This window comes from Solanum pennellii, chromosome 10 (genome assembly GCF_001406875.1).
Source record: "Solanum pennellii chromosome 10, SPENNV200".
Classification (NCBI taxonomy): domain Eukaryota; kingdom Viridiplantae; phylum Streptophyta; class Magnoliopsida; order Solanales; family Solanaceae; genus Solanum; species Solanum pennellii.
Genome location: NC_028646.1, coordinates 77631869 through 77651360, shown reverse-complemented (window position 1 = coordinate 77651360; position 19492 = coordinate 77631869). Strand labels below are relative to the sequence as shown.

The window sequence follows — 19492 nt, the reverse complement described above, 5'->3', positions numbered from 1 at the left end:
AAAAAAAGTATTTGGATAAAAAATCTCATAGATTCTTTATACTCATTTTAAGGAGTATATACTCGTTTTAATTTTTAAACATAAAACAATATTATTAATAATCTTTATACTTTTTTTAAAAAAAAAATGTGTATTGACTGATATAGGTAAACGAGCGGAGGGCGAATTCAAAAATTATTATTATTTTTATTATAAGTGAGAAGATCTTAACTTTAAAATAGGATTATGATTCTACCCTTTTACTAATTTAAATATAATTAAAGAAATAATTAATAAAATATTACTTAGATAATACTTGTATGGTATTAATCCATTATGTTTTTAGGTAGGATTAATTAAAGAAATGTTTAATTTGTTTTTTATTCTAAAATAGAGTTCGGTAGGTGAAGTGTTTCGTAACAACAAAAGACAGTAAATTATATTCAAAATATCCTTTAACATTAAAGAACAAAAATGTTCTTTGAATTACCATATAATATGGCACATATTTAGATTTTAGTAAGAAACTTTACATATTCCCAACTTTAAACAATCTAATTCTCATAGACGTTATGTATATCATCAATTTTTTAATGACTTTTACAATTTCAAACTTGTAACTATAAATACCAAAAAATTATCTTCAAAATCACTTTATATTAATGCATACACTTAGTTATTCCGATGTATAATTGTTGATGAATGATTATTGGTGGATGTAATTACACTGTGACATTGTTCAACACAATTACTTTTTGTTGATGCATACGCTTTGTTATTCTAATGTATAATTATTGATGGATATTGTTGATGAATGTAATTGTTCATCACATATGCAATAAAAAAGAGATAGATCTGTTTATGTTTTTGTTAGTTATTGAGGAAGTTCCTCTATTCTTATAAACTAAAACTATTTCTCTCTTTAATTTTTGTTATTTAAAAGTTTTAGAATTCATTAGCCATTTTATTGTTTTTAGTCTACTCTATTTTATTTTATTTTCGAATTCATTAGCTAATTTGGTGTTACGCTCTTTCTTTTTTGATTACTTAATTTTATGAATAACCATTTATACATATTGTAACTTTATTTAAATAATTTACGAATATTTATACTAAGTAGCGTGCAATACAAATATATTTTCTATTCTGAAATTTATTTTTTTAAGTATGCATACATTTTGTAGTAATTACAAGAGACAAACGTACAAAACACGTTTTCAAATATATATATATATATTATATATATACATATATATTTTTATATATATATATATATATAATTTGAGACATTAACGCCGCCTGGGTTTATAAATTCCAAAGGGTTTAAAGCACGATTCCCTCTCTTTCTCTGATACTGCCGGAGTGCGGCAAGCCGGCGCCGGTGAACCTCCAGCTATGCTCCAAAACGAAGATGTTCGCTTCACTTCATCTTCTATAAAACTTCCTCCGTTCTCTCCTCCTCCTCTACACCATCATACCCCAAACCCATTCTTCGCCAATCTACACTTAGTTGTACAAAATTTCCCCAAATTCCCACACCTATTTCGTCAAAATCTCAACCCCAGAAATGCATTTTTGCGAACTTTATCCAAATTGCAACACCTATTTCATCAAAAGTTCAATCCCCAAAATGCAATTCTGCAATTTTTAATAAAACCCATCATCCCATTTCCCTGGACTTTATCAAATACTTCTCCTTTACTTTGCTGTGCATCAATCGCATTGAGTCAGAGCAACTTGGATGACTCAGCTCCGTCGTTGGGCACGAAAACCGGGAGTGGTAATGAGGAGAGAGTTCTAATAAGTGAAGTGTTAGTGCGAAGCAAAGATGGGGAAGAACTTGAACGGAAGGATTTGGAGAATGAGGTATTGAATGCTCTCAAAGCTTGCCGACCCAATTCGGCGCTTACAGTGCAAGAGGTACAAGAAGATGTGCATAGGATCATTGCTAGTGGCTACTTTTGCTCTTGTATGCCTGTTGCTGTGGATACTAGAGATGGTATTCGCTTGGTATTCCAGGTACTCAATCAAATAAAAAGAGTTTCATTTTTATAAGAAAATGACTATTGTCTTATTAAATTTAAAGTTTCTAAGTAGTATTTACCTGCATTCCAAAATGGTTGAAATCTTTAAACTAAAATGTATTATTTTCCATTCTTTGGCATGTGTAATTGCTTATATCATTATGGTTTTGGCATAAGGTAGAACCAAACCAAGAGTTCCATGGTTTGGTATGTGAAGGAGCCAATGTGCTTCCAGCAAAGTTTATAGAGGATTCTTTTCGAGATGGATATGGTACGCCTTCCTTATTCTCTCTATACACCCTCTATCGTCATTTCTTTTCATATCAGGAGCTTCTGCTTTATATTTATCTCTTTCAAGTATTTAGACTAATCAGCCTATATTTTACGTTATGTATGGTAAGCAACCCATGCTCTGCTTATTTTGGTGTCAAGCAATGCAGGAAAAATCGTTAATATCAAGCGGATAGATGAAATAATAAGCTCTATAAATGGTTGGTACATGGAGCGGGGTCTTTTTGGAGCGGTTAGCACTTGGTTATTAACTATATAACCTGTTGTCATTTATTTTTCGTTTTGAATGCCTTACATTGTGATTTCAAAAATCTGAGTTTGAGTTATCTTGCCCTGTAGGTATCGGGCGTAGAAATGCTCTCTGGAGGTATGATTAGGCTAGAGGTTTCTGAAGCAGAGGTGAATAACATAGCCATCCGTTTCCTTGATAAGACGTAAGGACCCAATTTTCTCATACCTATGATTTTAGTGAATGCAATAACTGTTAGCATTATCTTACACTTGTTTGCATGTCTCAGTGGTGAGCCAACTGTAGGGAAAACAAGGCCTGAAACTATACTTCGGCAACTTACTACAAAGAAAGGGCAGGTATACTTAAACAAGTCTTTTCTAGTCTAACATCTTTCTTCTTCTCCTTTTTTTTTTTTTTGTTCTTTTAAAGATTTAGTGTTAAGCTGTCTTCTAGTATACATGTAGTAACACCTTAAACTTTTATAATTTGAAACACACTCTTAGTAGTCTTGTGTTTCTATAAGTAGGCTACAATATATAAGAGTAGCGAACTAACGTACGTAAAGTATGTTAGTGCTTAGCACATATCCTCCTTTCTATTTCTTTTTCCAACATCTGCTCATTTGTGCCTGTTGTACAACATAAAATCCCCAACTTTTTCTAGTTTATCTTTTTATACATCTCATTTAGAAGTCACAGAGTTGACATCGTCTTTCTTTTTGTTTATTGCAAGAGGAGAGATCCTTAATCATGGTTTTCTCTTTGAGTGATTCACAGTGTTTTTTTTTTTTTTTTGGAGATTGTGATTCACATAGTGTTAATGTATCAAATGACCAATATGTCTTACTCTTTGCCGCTTCTATAACTTCTTAATTGTGAATTGGCATAAGTGAAATTGCTGATTTTCCAACTCCATGGAATTTTTCATATTGTATGCCATATTTCTTCCTGGGAAATCCACTATTGTTGTGCTTGATGAATGTCAAATTTGGTCTATTCTTCTTTAGGTTTACAGCGTGCTTCAAGGGAAAAGAGATGTGGAAACTGTCTTAGCTATGGGCATTATGGAAGATGTTAGCATTATTCCCCAACCTGCTGGAGGTGCTTTAGTGAAGATGGTTTCAACTGTCTAATCTTGTCGCACTTCTCCTTGTGCATAAATGCATGTTTATATTTGTTAATGGCGCACCACTGGGATGTTCTCTTTTTCTTTTAGGTTTGGGGGGCAGGGGCATTACATGACAGAAATCAAGGGTGAAATGATAATATAATATTGAAAGAAAAAAAAATATCATAAAAATGAAATTGTAGAAACATGGTGTTTGCAGGTCTCTGCAAAGAAAAAGAGTTAAGGATACCAGGGAAAATCTTTATTTATTTATTTTTTTGAAATTGGTAATTTTTATTCTCCAGCAGCAAGGGCTATGCTCCCATCTCCAAAAAATTATCAACAATGAACCTAGGAAACTCAAACTAATTACAATTTACAAGGATCCTAGGAAATCTACCAACTGAATTACATCATCTATAGTTCCTTCTTTACTACAAAAAATTTGGTGGAATCAAGGCCCTACCTTAGCCTTCTGGCCATCTACTGTGTGTGCTACCATTTCTCTCTCTGTAGAGTAACTCATTGATGTTATATTGCAGACACTGGTAAGGTAGACTTAGTTATGAACGTTGTCGAGCGCAAGAGTGGGGGTGGTATTTCTGCCGGTGGTGGAATTTCAAGTGGGTATGTGATATTTGAGAAGTTATTATTCTTGGAGAACTCCTTTGTCATTGTATCTCTTTTGGTTTCTCTACTGTTGTTTACGGTATGTATTTTAATTTCAGGATCACAAGTGGACCCCTTGCTGGATTGATTGGCAGGTAATTGGGATAGTATGAAATTCTCCGGGGTGTTAAGATCTGTTTTCAAAATTTTAGGAGATCTTTTAGCGGTTAATGGTCACAGCATAGCTTTTTTAATTGAAATTCTTTTATGTCACATACTCTGTCTGTGCTTTATCAAATTGTACTGTAGAGTTGTATTTATTAAGTTCAGTTAACATTTGGGACAATTTCTGAAGAAACCATTAAGGGTTTAAAGTGACGATTTCTATTTTAAGTAAAGCAGCATATTTCAGCGCTCTTCTTAGAAGTGCTTCTACGAAAAGTTTAATCCCTTGGAGAGAACTTCTGCAAAATCTATATATTTCTATTACTTTTGGTGTTTTTAATTAGATAAACTGCCAATCTACACTAAATAGCTTTTATGAGGACATTATGAAGATGCCAATAGGACTATCTTTTCTCAGAAATGAAATCTGTAGCATGAGTTACCTTTTTTTTTTAGCTAAAATACGTCTAGGAAAGAAATTCTTGCATGGACTTCTTTTATAGACAGTATAGCTCTCTCGAAGAAAGCCTTAGATCACTATAAGGATACATCACTGCGAGTACTTAACCTACTGGGTACTAGTAGTTATCTATATAGCCGATATCTCTGCTAATTTCCACCTTGAATTATTTTCCCAAAGAAAGGTTTACTTTCAGTTTTTCTCCCAAGGATATGCTGTTCATTATGTCCTTCCATTTCAGTTGTGCCATATACCACAAGAATCTTTTCGGGAGAAATCAAAAGTTGAATTTGTCACTAGAGCGGGGACAAGTTGACTCAGTCTTTCGGATAAATTATACAGATCCATGGATTGAAGGAGATGATAAGAGAACTTCAAGATCAATAATGATACAGGTAATTTTAAATTTCCCTAGAGTATATATCATGACAGTTCTTGAGAGCTCCATTCTACCTAACTTTCTATTTTGACTAGAATTCGAGGACACCTGGCACACTTGTTCATAACCAACCCGATGGTAGCCTGACGATAGGACGTGTCACGGCCGGGATTGAATACAGTCGGCCATTCAGGCCAAAGTGGAATGGGACTGCTGGAATCATCTTTCAGGTAGCTTTTATATTAATGTCTTCAGATAATTTATGCCCTCCCATGAAATAATTATTTAAGTTTCAGATATGATTTGCATGGTTATAGAGGGAAATGTAGAGAGAAAGATCTTTATTGATATTTGGAGTTTATAACAGTTGATTTCTTAGTCTTCGGTTGACATTGTGTTGAATTGATTACTCTAGGAGAATGACTATTTCTGCCTGTGAGAAACTCCACTGTTGTTTCCTTAAGGCCCACGGGGTACTCGCCTCCATCATCTTGTCACATAAAATTGGGATGGATTGAGTAATAAAATTTCATTGAACCACTGTTGTTTCATGGACCGAAGAGTATTTCCTATACATAAACTTTGGAGTATTCATTGTTAAAGAGAACATAAAAATAAAAGATAAATGTCACTTGTGCTTAGCGATGCAATGATGAAAAACCCTAGGAATAATTTGAGTCATTTATGCAATACTGAGCAGGAACTAGGGATGAGTAGTTCAATATTCTTTTAAGGAAAAGTTTGTATTGTTAAAGAGTGTACCAAAGAGGATGAAGACTTTTCTTGTTTCTAGTCTTGGGAATCAACAGAGTTATTTTGATTATTCTTCCCAGTGTCTGACATATTCTTTGTTTCTCATTTCTGTTGATGTGGTTGCTACTTGTCCTTATTTGAATTTCTCAGCGTGCTGGTGCTCGGGATGACAAGGGGAGTCCTATTATAAGGGATTACTACAGTAGCCCACTCACTGCAAGGTACAGATTGATGATGATTTATACTGCCTAAAGTGTTGTATATCTGACCATAATAAAGTGTCCAATGTATTCCTTTCTGAACTGCTGCAGTGGCAATACTCATGATGATATGTTACTTGCTAAACTTGAGACTGTTTATACTGGTTCCGGTGACCCTGGTTCTTCAGTGGTTAGTTTCCTAATGTTCTGCCAGATTCTGTCTAGTAAATAAAGGGATTGAAAGAAATTCTTGAAGCACCCTTTGATATTCTCCCATGCTGTTTTGCAGTTTGTTTTCAACATGGATCAGGGACTTCCTGTGTGGTCAGACTGGTTAGTTTTCAACAGAGTCAATGCTCGTGCTAGAAAAGGATTGGCATTAGGTCCTATGCATCTTCTCCTAAGGTACAGTCTCCAATTTTTATGATGATTAGCTCAAAGATGCTAAATTTGGTTTTTCTACCTTTGACTGTATCCTTTATAAATTCCCATAACTTAAAATTGCTGGTTATTCTGAGTTTTTTTTCAGCTTCTCTGGTGGTCATGTGGTTGGTAATTTTCCGCCTCATGAAGCATTTGCGATTGGTGGAACAAACAGTGTAAGAGGATATGAAGAAGGGGCAGTCGGCTCCAGCCGCTCTTATGTGGTTGGCTGTGGTGAAATTTCATTCCCTCTGGTGAGTGGAGGCAGTTGGAAACTATAATCTTTTAGTTTAACTTCTCTAGATATTGGTGTTTTTTGTTGTCTTTCTCGTCCATCCCAATGATGCATGGGTGCTATTTCGACTCTAACAAGATGGTTGTTGCTAATGTTCTTTATTTTTAGAACACCGCTCTGTGTATCTTTCCCTTGATTTCGTAGCTCTCTTGCTCTCCCCTTCTCCATCTCGGTTGCTGATAACTGTGGATTCAAGCCAGCTTGAATACACCACGAGGGACCTGCATCCCTCCACTCCACCAGGATGAGAAAGAAATGACCAAACTTTTTTGCCTCTATTATGCTAATATGAACCCAAGCCTCCTATGGTCTTTGTTCCAGCTTCATCAACCATTGAGACCATTAAGTACACGTTGGGTTTCTCTACAATATTAGTTATCTGATAAACGTCTTTGACATGAATGCTCGATGTGTAATCTTTCTTATCATATTCCCACATTTTGCAGACGGGGCCAGTAGAAGGAGCTGTATTTGCTGATTATGGTTCAGACCTTGGATCTGGTCCAAGTGTTCCTGGTATGTATCCCTGGTCTGATGTTGTTTACTATTTTGGCTGATTCTCCCCTCCCCTGTTCCCCCCTTTTTGAAAGGTAATTATTCTGAGTACTTTTTGAACTCTGGATTTAACATTGTACATTGGCAAGCTTTCATTTAATTGTTTGTTTTTCATTATCAGGTGATCCTGCTGGACCAAGGCGAAAACCTGGAAGTGGATATGGATGTGGGGTTGGTATTCGCGTAGACTCTCCATTGGGACCTTTAAGACTGGAGTACGCCTTCAATGACCAGCGTACTGGGAGGTTTCACTTTGGGGTTGGCTTAAGGAACTGATACTATTAGGATCTGCAATATTTGGTGATCCATCATATTGTTCATTTTTTTCTTTCCACCTATCCAGTGGTTACGGATGACAGAAATTTGAAAATGAACACGAAATGTCAATATATGAGTTGTTTCATTATTCGTTATTTTTGTTCCATTCACTTGTAACAAGAACCAATCACCAGTGTTTGGTGTTGTACTTGCATTTTGGTGTATTTTCATAGACTTCTTGAGATAAAAAAGGAACAAGATGATCCCCCTTTCTAAGGTTATATTCTTGCTTCAAATACAGTTGTACAAGAAGTTCATATACAAAAACAAACAAATATATATATAGCAATAGGATAACAGAAAAGCATCAAGAGATTATATTGATCTACTGTAACAAGATATCATCTGATACAGCTACATACATCCTATCACATTGGCAAAAAGAATTATAACAGAAGAATTTAACAGTTCCCATCCCTCGTCCCCTATAACGTTAGTGCAACAACAGAGAAACCAATACAACTGCATACATCCTATCCGTCTTGAACAAAAGGGACGAATGGAAATGATTTTCCAGCCCCAGACCCTTTTTCCATTTCGTCTCTTGATCTGTTGGCCACTACATTGCAATGATGATCTATGTATCACTAACTCTACCGTGCATCTAATGTTCAAGAAACAAAACTGGGGACTCACGACTTCAGAAAAGAAAGCCGTGTCTGAGATCATTTGATTCTTCTCTTGGATTCCCCATAAGCAACAACCCCCATGACAGTCATTGCATAGCCCGCGATGCCAATAAAAGTAACAGGATTACGGAAAAGAAGTATTGAGATAACAACAGCTACAGCACCCTTGGCATTCCCTAGGACCTACAAATGGTCATGCACATAGAACAAAGTTGTTTAAAATAGGTAAAAGTAAGCTAAAATATGACTACAAATTGGAAAAAAAGGGGAAGGGGTAAGAGGAGGAGAGTGCAAACCTGGAGTGTTAATGCACTAGTATGCTTGGTTACCAAAAAGTTCAACAAGTTGGCCCCATATGCCATTATAGAATTGATCAAAATAAGTAGGACCAGGTATCGATGTGTTATAGCAAGCGTAATAGTGGCATCTATCACGTTGGGTTCCATTACGAGCGTTGCAGGCAGTAAAACTAGAACAGCTATTGGTGACATGTAAAGCAGTAGATTCATGGAGTTCAACTTTTCCCTAAAAAAATTACAGCAGGTTAATATAACATGTAAAACAGAAGATCAATGGAGTAAAATTTATCCCTAAAAATAAAAACAGCAGGTTACAAACGAGGTCATAAAAGTGAAACATAACATGTATCAGCGAAACAAATGAAATAAGCTATAATTTATCAAAATCATGACAAGGCTAAATATGATAATATATACTGAAGTGATGGTCGTTTAAGTGTTGGAGATGGAAATCAACCACAACTTTTGATCACATGGAAACACCAAAAGCTATCTTCTCTCATATTCCAATCTTTGGAAACTTGCAAATCCACAAGATGATCTTGACATATTACTGGATAAGATGATATTTTTGTTATACAAAAAGTGGAAATGAGCAACAAAGGACTTTTGACTCCTCATTGTGGTCTTTCAACCCTTTTAAATTTTCCACTATCATTTTCCTTCAAATAATCTACTATGCGAAAAGAGAAGCTACATCTCCTAGCTTTTTATTTTCCTTTTCCTGACATCCACCTTCTCCCCCTTCAACATTGTTCTAGGAAGTACCTAACTTTATCGAAGAACAAATACCCTAACGAACATAACTGCATAGCAAAACTGCAACATAGTAAACAGTAGTTCATATTCTCCTCAAGGAACAGTTTCGAGCACCGATTATGATACTTAACAACTTCGCTGTGTGCTTGTGTACCTGGATTTGGGTACTGGATCTTTATGGAGGCATTTGGCTTCAAACATGCCATTTGGGCCTCCTTATAATCTGGGCCCTTATGTTTGTGATACTAACTTGTCAGCTCCTGGATTCACACCCATTTCTGTCCTTTATATGTGGTTATCCTTGCATGGCTTGTACTGATGGACTTGTTAAGGTTTGCTCAACCCATCTATGTCCATGATAAGGCCTGATAATATTGCACAATTTTGATATTGTTGTGTGTATTCCTTCCAACTGATTTGTGGGGACATCTCTTCAAGCCAATCAACCTATCCGTTCTAGTTCAATTCATTGACTTCAAAACTTAACACCTCCTCTGTGCCGCAGACTTTTCAACGGTTTGAAGTAAAGTATATCACACTTTTGCACACCTATTTGTTTGTTTTACTACTGGACACATAAGAAAACTGTTCAGCATCACTCACTGCTGAGGGAGATTGATGGCCAACCTGCTACCTCCTTATAGGACTCCGAAAGGGCAGCCATTTTTCTAGATATTTTACAAGCTTTGCATACATAAGTTCCTTAATAACCCTTTGCATCGCCATATGATCCAGGTAAAGGACTTGTCAAAAAAAAGTCAAGAGGTTTCATTGCCGTTGCTGTCAAACTGTTTTTCACAATGCGAATATGTCCCAAGACTACCTCATTCCATTTCATCTTTTAAAAGTCCCGCAAATACATAGAAATACATTGTTGTGGAGTGAGAGTTCACATAGACCCGGAGGAACATGGTTGTATATATTTCCATAAACTGACTAGCATAAGGATAAAAAAAAGAACCACCAACAAAGAACTATAATACTAAAAACTTAAACAGATGGCAGGAAGTGGAAATTACTAACCCTTCATTGGAAAGAAGGACGCCTTGAAGAACAGACTTAAAGGCTCTAGCAGCAGTTGCACCTATACACATGATAAATCCATAAAGGTGGAAGCTTGGCTCACCCTGTCAACAATTAAGATACTTATCAAACCACTAAAAGATCACATCAAGTAAATGAGTCGTTGGAAAGAGAATAGATGATGTCAACCAGTTGAAGAGGTTTTACATTCAAGATGTTGAATGTTTTCTCTTATGAAGGTGTAAGTGATTTCAAGAACCAACAAGCAAAATAGACTGAGGATTTAACAAGACAAAATATCTTGCATACAGGTAATTCCTGCTAGTGCACAGCCATTACACTAATATCATTCACTTACTCCCGACTGTATTCAAACTATATTTGCAACTTCAGTAAGCTAATTTAGCTTACTCTCCATTAATTATTAGCATCTTTGATAAACCTTAAGAATTAGAGGGTAATTTTCCTGAAGCACGTGATTTTGTATAAAAACCTTTCTTCCATTTTCACTCTTCTCAAAAGGTAATTTATGTCATATTTATCTGAAGAAAATATAACTTGAAACTTGACAGGTTTGGAGTTTATCAAAATATCCGATGACAAGGTATTAAGGTGGTAACATTTTCGTTAATTTTCAAATAAGGTAAGAAAGCTATACATTACCTTGTTTTGTCACATGATAGAACAAATATTCCAGCTTTTCAAGCCTGCTTATTACTTAAAACTTGGAAAAGTTAATTAACACTTCCTATTTACTTCAAATCCTCTACTTTGTTTGGATGGTTATTACATATCATTTCATGTATTGTAATGTATTGTACTATATGTATTGATGAATACAATCGCTGGATAGAATGTATCATTTTCCATTGTTACATAATGCACACATGAACAATTTGATGGACAAACTTATAAGAGAAGTAGGACATGAGGTAGAACTATTATAAAAAGGAAGATTAAGAATAAAGTAGGATTACCAGATAATAAGCAAAGATAAAATGAGAACAAAAGCTAAGGTAACGGCGTGATCGCACCAAATCGGTGCTACATAAAAGGGACTTTTTGTCGTTATGTAACGACGGATTTAAGGATACAATACGAGTAACAATCGAAACAAACATAGCATTTAAACTAAGAATACAATACAATAGGTAACAACCATCCAAACAAGCTGTTAAATTCTCACCAGCAGACTTTGGATCTCTCAGTTTGTTAAAAGTCTATTAATCATAAATGGCGACAACATTTGAAATCAATTTCAACAATATAAGTGCATGGTAGAGAAAAAACATTAGAATTTGCATAATGTATTAAAAGAGCAAACAAATCCCAGATCTGATCTCAAGCTGTAAGATTCACACTTCAAAAGAAAACCTTCAAAACCTCCAATTTTGTACTAGCAAGTATAGATCAACTACAGTCGAGAAAAAGATAGAAGATCCCAAAAGGCTCAGAAAACAAGACAAAGATTCCTCTTTTACTCATTAAAACCAAATCACAGCAATAAGACTCAGTGATTCACACTTCAAAATCCTCCAATTTTGTACTAGCAAGTATAGATCAACTACAGTTAGGGTAAACATAAAAGATCCAAAAGGGTCACTCAGAAAACAAGAAAAAGATTAATCTTTTACTCATAAAAACCAAATCACAGCAAGATCAATAGAAATCAAACGAACAAAACTTCAAAACTGAACCAAAGATCAAATCTTTAAACATTTTTAACACACCCCACTAGCAAAGAATCCTCTTTTATACATAAAAAAAAACAAATCACAGCAAGATCAACAGACAGCAAATTACCAAACTTCCAAAATTAACCCAAAAATCAAATCTTTAAGCATTTTTCCACATACCCCACTAGCAATCACAACACCAGCAACCACAGGAACAAGACAACCATAAGTAATCCAAGCTTCTCTCTTCTGAGTGATCAGGTAAGCAAACAAAGCTGTGAAAAACGGTGTCGTTGCACCGACAGCTTGATTGAATGATACAGGAAGATACCTTAAAGAAATGTTCCCACCCACAACAGACCCACAAAAGACAATGCTAAGAGTAGCAATTCTTAAGAATTGAGACCTTGATTTGATCCTCTGAAAAGGTACAATCTTTAAGAAAACAATGGAAACATAGCTAAGAACAGCACAAGCTGACATATGACACATTGTGAGGAAAATAGGGAAAGAAAAACCATAGTTTGAGAGTAATAATTTGTTTAGGAGAAGGACACCAATGTTGGATGAGTACCAGAAGATGATAAGTGAAGCAATGAAAAGGGTTTGTTTTTCTGATTGTGCTGATGACATTTTTGGGTTTGTGGGTAAGTGAATTCTTGAATTTGTGAAGGAATTTCAAGAAAATTTCAATGAGTAAATCTTGTTGATGAGAATGTATGTTTTGTTTTTCCTCAGATTGAGGAAATCTTTTACTATGTTTTTTATTTGGTTTTTTAGTATGTAATGTGTGTGTTTTTTGGGAATTTTTGTTAGATGTGTGTACAGGTGGAAGAAAGAGAAACAAATAATTTTTAAAATAAATAAACATTTTCCCCCATAATTTGAATTATTTAAGGGGAATACCAAATAAGGTAAAAAATAAAACTCCTATTTTTAAATTATAAAGAAGAAGATAATTCCTTGCAAGATAATATAGAGAAAAAAATTAATTAGTATTTTCTTGATTTTTCAAAGTGGAATGTCCATTTTAGAAAAATGATCAATTAATATAGAAAGAAGGAGTAAGTGTTAAGTGTCAAAAATGCATTTAGAGTATCTCAAATTTTTTAATTTCACATCTGAAATATTAAAGGTGTGAGTTTGCTATCCAAACTATGACTCAACAGTTAGCGAACACATCTCGATTAATTTATAATGATATGTGTATACTCTCTTTTTTATTTAAAAATTTTGTCACGTGACACTCTATGTGAAAAATAATTCGATCATAGTCCATAGCAAATCTAAAAATAAATGAATGTTAGGTTAAAGTTCTAAATTTATTAATGTATAAATTAATTTATTCTAACAATGAAATCCACCATTTTCTTGTCTACCTTTGTTAGTCGTGATCTTGCTTATGTCGTGTTATTGATATCCATGAAAGGGAGAGTTTAATGTTTTAAAGAAGTCAACTTAATATATATTTAAAATATTAATGTGTACGCAAATAGAGTCATGATATATGTTAAGTGGATCAAGATTTTATGAGTAAACCTGCTTACAAACATTTTTACGCAAATATTTTTGTCTAATAAATGTATATATAGGTGTGTTTCGCCAATCAATTAATGATAGTTTAGGTAGAAAAATTACTTTTAATGGTATAGATTCGAAATTTTCTCTCTCTCCTTCACTTATTAATTGATTATCTTAATTACTAAAAATAGTTATCTCATATTAGTTATTAGCCTTAATAAATCAAGAAATCGTTAATTAAGTTTTTTCTATATTTTCTTATGATTTTTTTTTTCAAGTGTTCACATTTGTTTATAAAATCTCCAAGAAATTTTAAAAGGAATTAATTAGTGAAATTATCTTTTTATTTATAATTTCTTAATATGCATATAAAAAAAATGACAAACTAAATGAAATAGAGGGAGTAATAAAATTACATACCTTAAGTATGTTTTTATTCTTTAACTCAAAAATTTACACACTCATGATAGTATTAAAAAAAATAAATGTGTAACTCGTGTTTGTATTATATTAAAAGAATTAAATAAAGATGTTACAAAGAATTAAATGTGATGTTAATTATTGATCCTACTTGATAAATTTGTATTTAGACACTTTTTTGATAGACTTAAAATCAATCCCATATTTTATTTAGACTATACTATAATATAAGAAGGGAAACAAATTTCACAATCAATTGAGGTACTTTATTTTTCAAATGAGAAAGAAAAAATTAAAAAGAAAAAGTAATCCACAAACATAAAAAGTGAAAAAGGCCCAAAAAGTACTTTATTCTTTGTATTACACACAAAAAAAAAAGAGTACAAAGTGATTAATTCCTACATATATAATTAGACATTTAAACATTAACTATAATTAATTAAACATATATTTATACCTCATTAAATTACTTTTTGAGTTTTGACTTATGAGTCAAGTTTGAGAATTAGTCAATTTAATTTACTTTCTTTTTGTCAATCATATTAATTAGAAATCAATCTACAGTTTACTACTTCTATAAAATCATATTTATAATATTTTACTTATGAATTATGAAGTATTAATTTAATAGGATTGTTTAGAATTTGACAAGCGTAAATAGTTTCATAAATTATCGTATTTTCATATTGATAAAAATTAACAAAATTAAAAGCTAAATTACATATTTAAATAAAATTTAACTTCTAACTTTGACTACTAATGGAAGCAAAGGGATTAATTAGTCAATTATTTTATGCTAATTATGATACATTTTGCATTTGTACAACATAATTGTATCAGTAGAAAGCACACAACGTGTATTATGTTTGCTTACGTATCGTATGTCATATAATATATATATGCAATATTAATAAACGAAAACACATGTTTTTCTGTTAGTTACACATTATATGTCATAACTACAACACGTATTATGTAGGTTATATATCGTATGCCACAAATTCAACGATATTACAAATAAAACTCTAATATTCACGTGAAAAAAATGCAAACAAAGTCATTAATCACGACTCACAAGTTCCAAATCATGTATTATTCAACTTTGATTATTTCTTGATTTTATAAAAAACAAATAACCTCTTGTGCTATACAAAAACTCAACTTGAAGAGAAGATAATTGTTGTCCTCTATTTTTCTCTTTTAAATTTTAACTGAGTTATAAATGATCTATTTATGTAAAAATAAATATTTTTTAGGTTATCGGTACGTAAAATAAGATAGTGTGCATGTTTTGGAAGAAAAAAAAAAGAGACAAGCATATATATATATATATATATTTCCTTTGAGATATACATGTGAACCTCATCTCAACTATATATATGTGACTTTTAATTGGTTTTCATATATATCTATTAAAAGATAATTTCCAATTACTTGACCACCATAAATAGATTATATTTACATAATTACAACAATATTGCAATGAAGAAACACTTTTTTTTTTCTTTACAAATTAACATGCCATCATCTATCTTTACATAGCTAGATACACTGGTCTTCTATGTAAGCCTTGAACTGGTCTTGCATTTGCTTCAAATCCCTGTTAAAAAAATAAAAAAAAAACAATATTAAAATCGCGTAAAGCATCCAACAGTGACAGGGTTCGATAAAGGAGAGCACTAAAACGAGTGTGATTAGACAATTTACCTTAATATAAATATATTAGTGGTTTTTTCTTTAAAGTTCGAACTTGAGAGACAATTTTACTACTTCTTGAAAGACTCCCTTTCGAATCTACTCACGACTTTTTTAATCTAAAATAGTTTAACATGTGATACCACACACACTAACATCTTATGATTAATTTTAATATTTCTATCTACATATAATTTTTTATTCATAAAATTAAAAAATTATATTTTCAGCATTCGATATTTATTAGTTATTTTTAATCAGCTAACTCAAACATTATCTAAAAGAGAAGTTTAATACTTACATCATGAACAGCATTTCTTAGTGCCATCATTTGTTCCATTGACACAGTCCTTGCCTAAATTAGCCAAAAAAATAGTCAATAATTGCAAATTAAAAAATTAAAATAAAATATCTTTTTCCCCCTTTTGTATAATAATATAATTTATATAAATAATTTTCAAATGAATACCTCATATAATACACTCCAAATAATACCCTCAGTGCATGGTGGAACAGTGAGTGAACCAATGTATCTATAGAAAGGTTCAGCTTTGACTCCAAGTTGTTGAGGGTTAACAAGTCCCAATTTAAGACCCTTATCATCAACTCTCTTCACGTGGCCTATTAACTGGTCGCAAAATCAAAAATTTCGTTAAAATATTTGAAAATTAATTTAGTATATAATTTTTTCGATAAGGTCAAGTAATAACAATCCTTCATTAAATGTGATTACATAGTTGAGTAGACGAAAAAGATAATGATAACAAAATTTATGACATTAGATTGAAGTTAAGTGATATGATAGATTACACGTGTCCTACTCCAAATCAAGTGACATAAACTTGTCATTATCCTTTCAATTAGATAAATTTGACGTAACGCGAATATCAAACACTGAAAAAATTAGGTACCTCATCAAGAAAAGGGTTAGGTGCTCCAATTTTGAAGGGTATAGCAACCACAGCTAATCTACCATCATCACTCTGATGAACCATATGGGCTTCCATAGCAAAACTGTAAAAGATTTTTCGTTATTTGTGTCAGCATTCTCGCTTTTGATATAGAAAAAATTACATAAACTAATACATTTTAATAAATAATTACTGATTTTAGCGATACTTTTTGTTTATTACCATTTATAGCAATATTGTAATAAATTTGTAATATGTATTAAAAGTGAATTATGTATGCAATATATTTGAATTATAATTGTTTTTGAAATATATTATGTTTGTTTGGTAAAAAATTGTCACATTGTATTATAAGTGTATTAAAATGTGCGATAACTGTATTATCCATCATTAAAACTTGTATTATATGTGAAATAATAAATTGTTCTTCGTAATATGTATTAACCTTGAATTATAAATAAATTAAAAGTGGTCAAGTGAAAAAAAATTATTATTGCTATAAATGGTAAATATTTATTTATCATAGTATATTTATGTAAGTTTCCCTTTGATATATATCAACTAATTAATATTTAAATTCAAGTTTCTACTAGATCTCCAATTAGCTAGCAAACTCAAATAACAATTACTTACTCTGTCCTAATTAATGTGACACATTTCGAATTTCGAGATTCAAAACAAGTCTATCTTTGACTATATATATTTTTTTATATTTTTTAAATTGTCAATTATTGTAACTTATAGTACTTTTTTCATAGTAAATAAATTTCATTTTAAAAATTTTGAAGATTTTATAAGTAAATTCTTAGTCAAATTTAAGCTGTTTAACTCACGAAAAATGAAATATGTCACGTAAATCGAGATAAAAATAATATAATATATATATATATACAAACCTTTTTCCATCGACTTTGTGCTCAGAAGGAGTATGCCAATGGCATTGTTGTAATCTGTACTCAGTACCATCAATGTTGATACTTCCTGCATCTGTTTCCCATTGCAACTGCCAAAAAAAACTCGATTGGACTCATTATTTATCCGAGCGGATTCAGAATTTCAAAAAGATAAATATCATTTACTATAACAAAAAGGTTCAAAATTTATATTTGACGATTTAACTTATATATTATATTCATATCATAAATGAAATACACTTTTAATCGACTCAATCTAATAGCTTATAGTCTTAGTAAATAAACGATTTATCGAATAAACTATAATTAGAGGTTTAAATAAATTATTTTTTTATAAATACGAAATGTACCATAATTATTTTAGAGTTACGTACCTTGATATCATGACCTCTGTTAACTATCATAGCAGGGGCATTTTTGTAATTAGGTTTCAAAAGAGGGATAGTAGTGGTAATTTTCACACTCTTATTACGGAAATTAACGGGAGACTGAAATAATCCAGTTTCACATAATTTCCATTCGGATTTAATCGTACCCCAACTTTCTGGTCCTTCTTTTGTTCCCAACAAGTAACTAAATTTTGACTCATCATCTGTTGATATTGTGTCAAAAAAAAAAATTAATAATCAAATACAATACAAAAATATTTTATATGAAAACATAATTCAATAAGAAAGAAAAAACAAAATCACATAGTCAAAAAAGGTGAAATTAAAATTCAAAAAAGGGTTATACTTACCTTAAAATCATAAAAAAATAGAATAACTTTACCTTTCGTTTGTTTTAGGTATCAAATTAATATTCAATTTCTAATAATTTAAGAATAATTCTAATCCTTTTTTGATATAAAACATCAAGACAGAATTATCTATGATACATATATATATATATATAAAATTGAATCGAAATTTTCAAATTATTAAAAAACATTAAAGGGGAATCAATTATAACTCATATAATACATAAATATAGTTCTTTTTTGACATATTTATATCTATATAATTTTTCGATCGAATGAAATAACATACCGACTTCATCAGCATTGCATATTGTGTATGATGAAATGAAGATAAATGCAAACAAAATTGGGAAGAAATTTGTATTGGCCATGTTTGGTGGTTGTGTAAGGTTGTCAGCCGTTATACGATGGCGGTTCAGGTGATGGTGGTGCTGGATAACCTTTTAATATATAATTTTTTTTAAAAAATGTAATTTTTTTATTTAAAAAAAACTCAAAAAAAGGTTCCAGCAACTACCAAAATGGAAGAAAAAATGTGAAATTTATATAGAAAATTTATGCGTTATTTTAGGAATTTATGGGGGATGTATGGCATTAAAATAGGAATTAATTAATTAGTTACCAATGAATATTATCGATAGTGAATTAGTTACTATTTTTATCGTGGATAGTAATATCCTTTATTTATAATAATAATTAAGTTAATTTTAATTGTATGATAATTTTTTTTGGGAGTGTATTATTGGTAAAACTTAAACTCATTTTAGTATAATCATTAATTTAATATCATAACCAAGTAAGGATCAAATTAAAGTTGTCAAAATACTTCAATATGGATCATTAATCTACTCATCTATGTATATATATCTAGTTCTTTGATAGAAAATTCTTCGTCAAATTTCAAACATTTCATTTTTTATTTTTTTTAAAAATTGCTCATATTTAAACTAGTTTTTTCACAAGCATCCTACCTCATACGATTAATTATACGGGAGAAGCATTTGCCGATAATTAAAGCCCTCACTTTAATTATGTTGTGCGAGATCATGTATATGATACGGCAAACTTATAACAGAGGGTATAAATGACGATTTCTCTATAAGATTTTACTACCAG

The 19492-nt window shown here is 31.7% G+C and overlaps 3 protein-coding genes across 3 annotated transcripts; 1 reads left to right on the top strand and 2 right to left on the bottom strand.

Annotated features, from left to right (window-relative positions):
* Positions 1 to 1279: 1279 nt before the first annotated feature.
* LOC107002625 (outer envelope protein 80, chloroplastic-like) lies at positions 1280 to 7960 on the top strand. Its single transcript, XM_015200715.2, has 16 exons — positions 1280 to 1998; positions 2181 to 2274; positions 2444 to 2526; positions 2634 to 2728; positions 2813 to 2882; positions 3533 to 3626; positions 4176 to 4260; positions 4362 to 4397; positions 5109 to 5262; positions 5342 to 5476; positions 6150 to 6220; positions 6311 to 6389; positions 6489 to 6604; positions 6729 to 6876; positions 7364 to 7433; positions 7594 to 7960. Exons 1-16 carry the CDS (start codon positions 1375 to 1377, stop codon positions 7746 to 7748), a joined length of 2109 nt encoding a protein of 702 aa, XP_015056201.1. The 5' UTR covers positions 1280 to 1374; the 3' UTR covers positions 7749 to 7960.
* Positions 7961 to 8084: 124 nt separating this feature from the next.
* Positions 8085 to 12992, bottom strand: LOC107002626 (UDP-URONIC ACID TRANSPORTER 1-like). Its single transcript, XM_015200716.2, has 4 exons — positions 12357 to 12992; positions 10501 to 10604; positions 8716 to 8944; positions 8085 to 8602 (listed from the first exon to the last, which is right to left on the bottom strand). Exons 1-4 carry the CDS (start codon positions 12807 to 12809, stop codon positions 8456 to 8458), a joined length of 933 nt encoding a protein of 310 aa, XP_015056202.1. The 5' UTR covers positions 12810 to 12992; the 3' UTR covers positions 8085 to 8455.
* Positions 12993 to 15467: 2475 nt separating this feature from the next.
* LOC107001879 (alpha carbonic anhydrase 4-like) lies at positions 15468 to 18893 on the bottom strand. Its single transcript, XM_015199833.2, has 7 exons — positions 18666 to 18893; positions 18012 to 18229; positions 17620 to 17726; positions 16724 to 16826; positions 16282 to 16440; positions 16114 to 16167; positions 15468 to 15717 (listed from the first exon to the last, which is right to left on the bottom strand). Exons 1-7 carry the CDS (start codon positions 18745 to 18747, stop codon positions 15652 to 15654), a joined length of 789 nt encoding a protein of 262 aa, XP_015055319.1. The 5' UTR covers positions 18748 to 18893; the 3' UTR covers positions 15468 to 15651.
* Between the last annotated feature and the right edge of the window lie 599 nt (positions 18894 to 19492).

Excerpts from the sequence above, each read along its gene's own strand:
- LOC107001879 (XM_015199833.2), bottom strand. The coding sequence starts at position 18,747 with ATGGCCAATACAAATTTCTTCCCAATTTTGTTTGCATTTATCTTCATT. Across the intron at positions 17,727-18,011 it reads ACAGAGGTCATGATATCAAG|TTGCAATGGGAAACAGATGC; the intron begins GTACGTAACTCT and ends TTTTTTTGGCAG. Across the intron at positions 16,168-16,281 it reads TTTGGAGTGTATTATATGAG|GCAAGGACTGTGTCAATGGA; the intron begins GTATTCATTTGA and ends TGGCTAATTTAG.
- LOC107002626 (XM_015200716.2), bottom strand. The coding sequence starts at position 12,809 with ATGTCATCAGCACAATCAGAAAAACAAACCCTTTTCATTGCTTCACTT. Across the intron at positions 8,945-10,500 it reads GTCCTTCTTTCCAATGAAGG|GGAAAAGTTGAACTCCATGA; the intron begins GTTAGTAATTTC and ends TAATTTTTTTAG. Across the intron at positions 8,603-8,715 it reads CTAGTGCATTAACACTCCAG|GTCCTAGGGAATGCCAAGGG; the intron begins GTTTGCACTCTC and ends GACCATTTGTAG.
- LOC107002625 (XM_015200715.2), top strand. The coding sequence starts at position 1,375 with ATGCTCCAAAACGAAGATGTTCGCTTCACTTCATCTTCTATAAAACTT. Across the intron at positions 4,261-4,361 it reads GGTGGTGGAATTTCAAGTGG|GATCACAAGTGGACCCCTTG; the intron begins GTATGTGATATT and ends TTTTAATTTCAG. Across the intron at positions 6,877-7,363 it reads GTGAAATTTCATTCCCTCTG|ACGGGGCCAGTAGAAGGAGC; the intron begins GTGAGTGGAGGC and ends CACATTTTGCAG.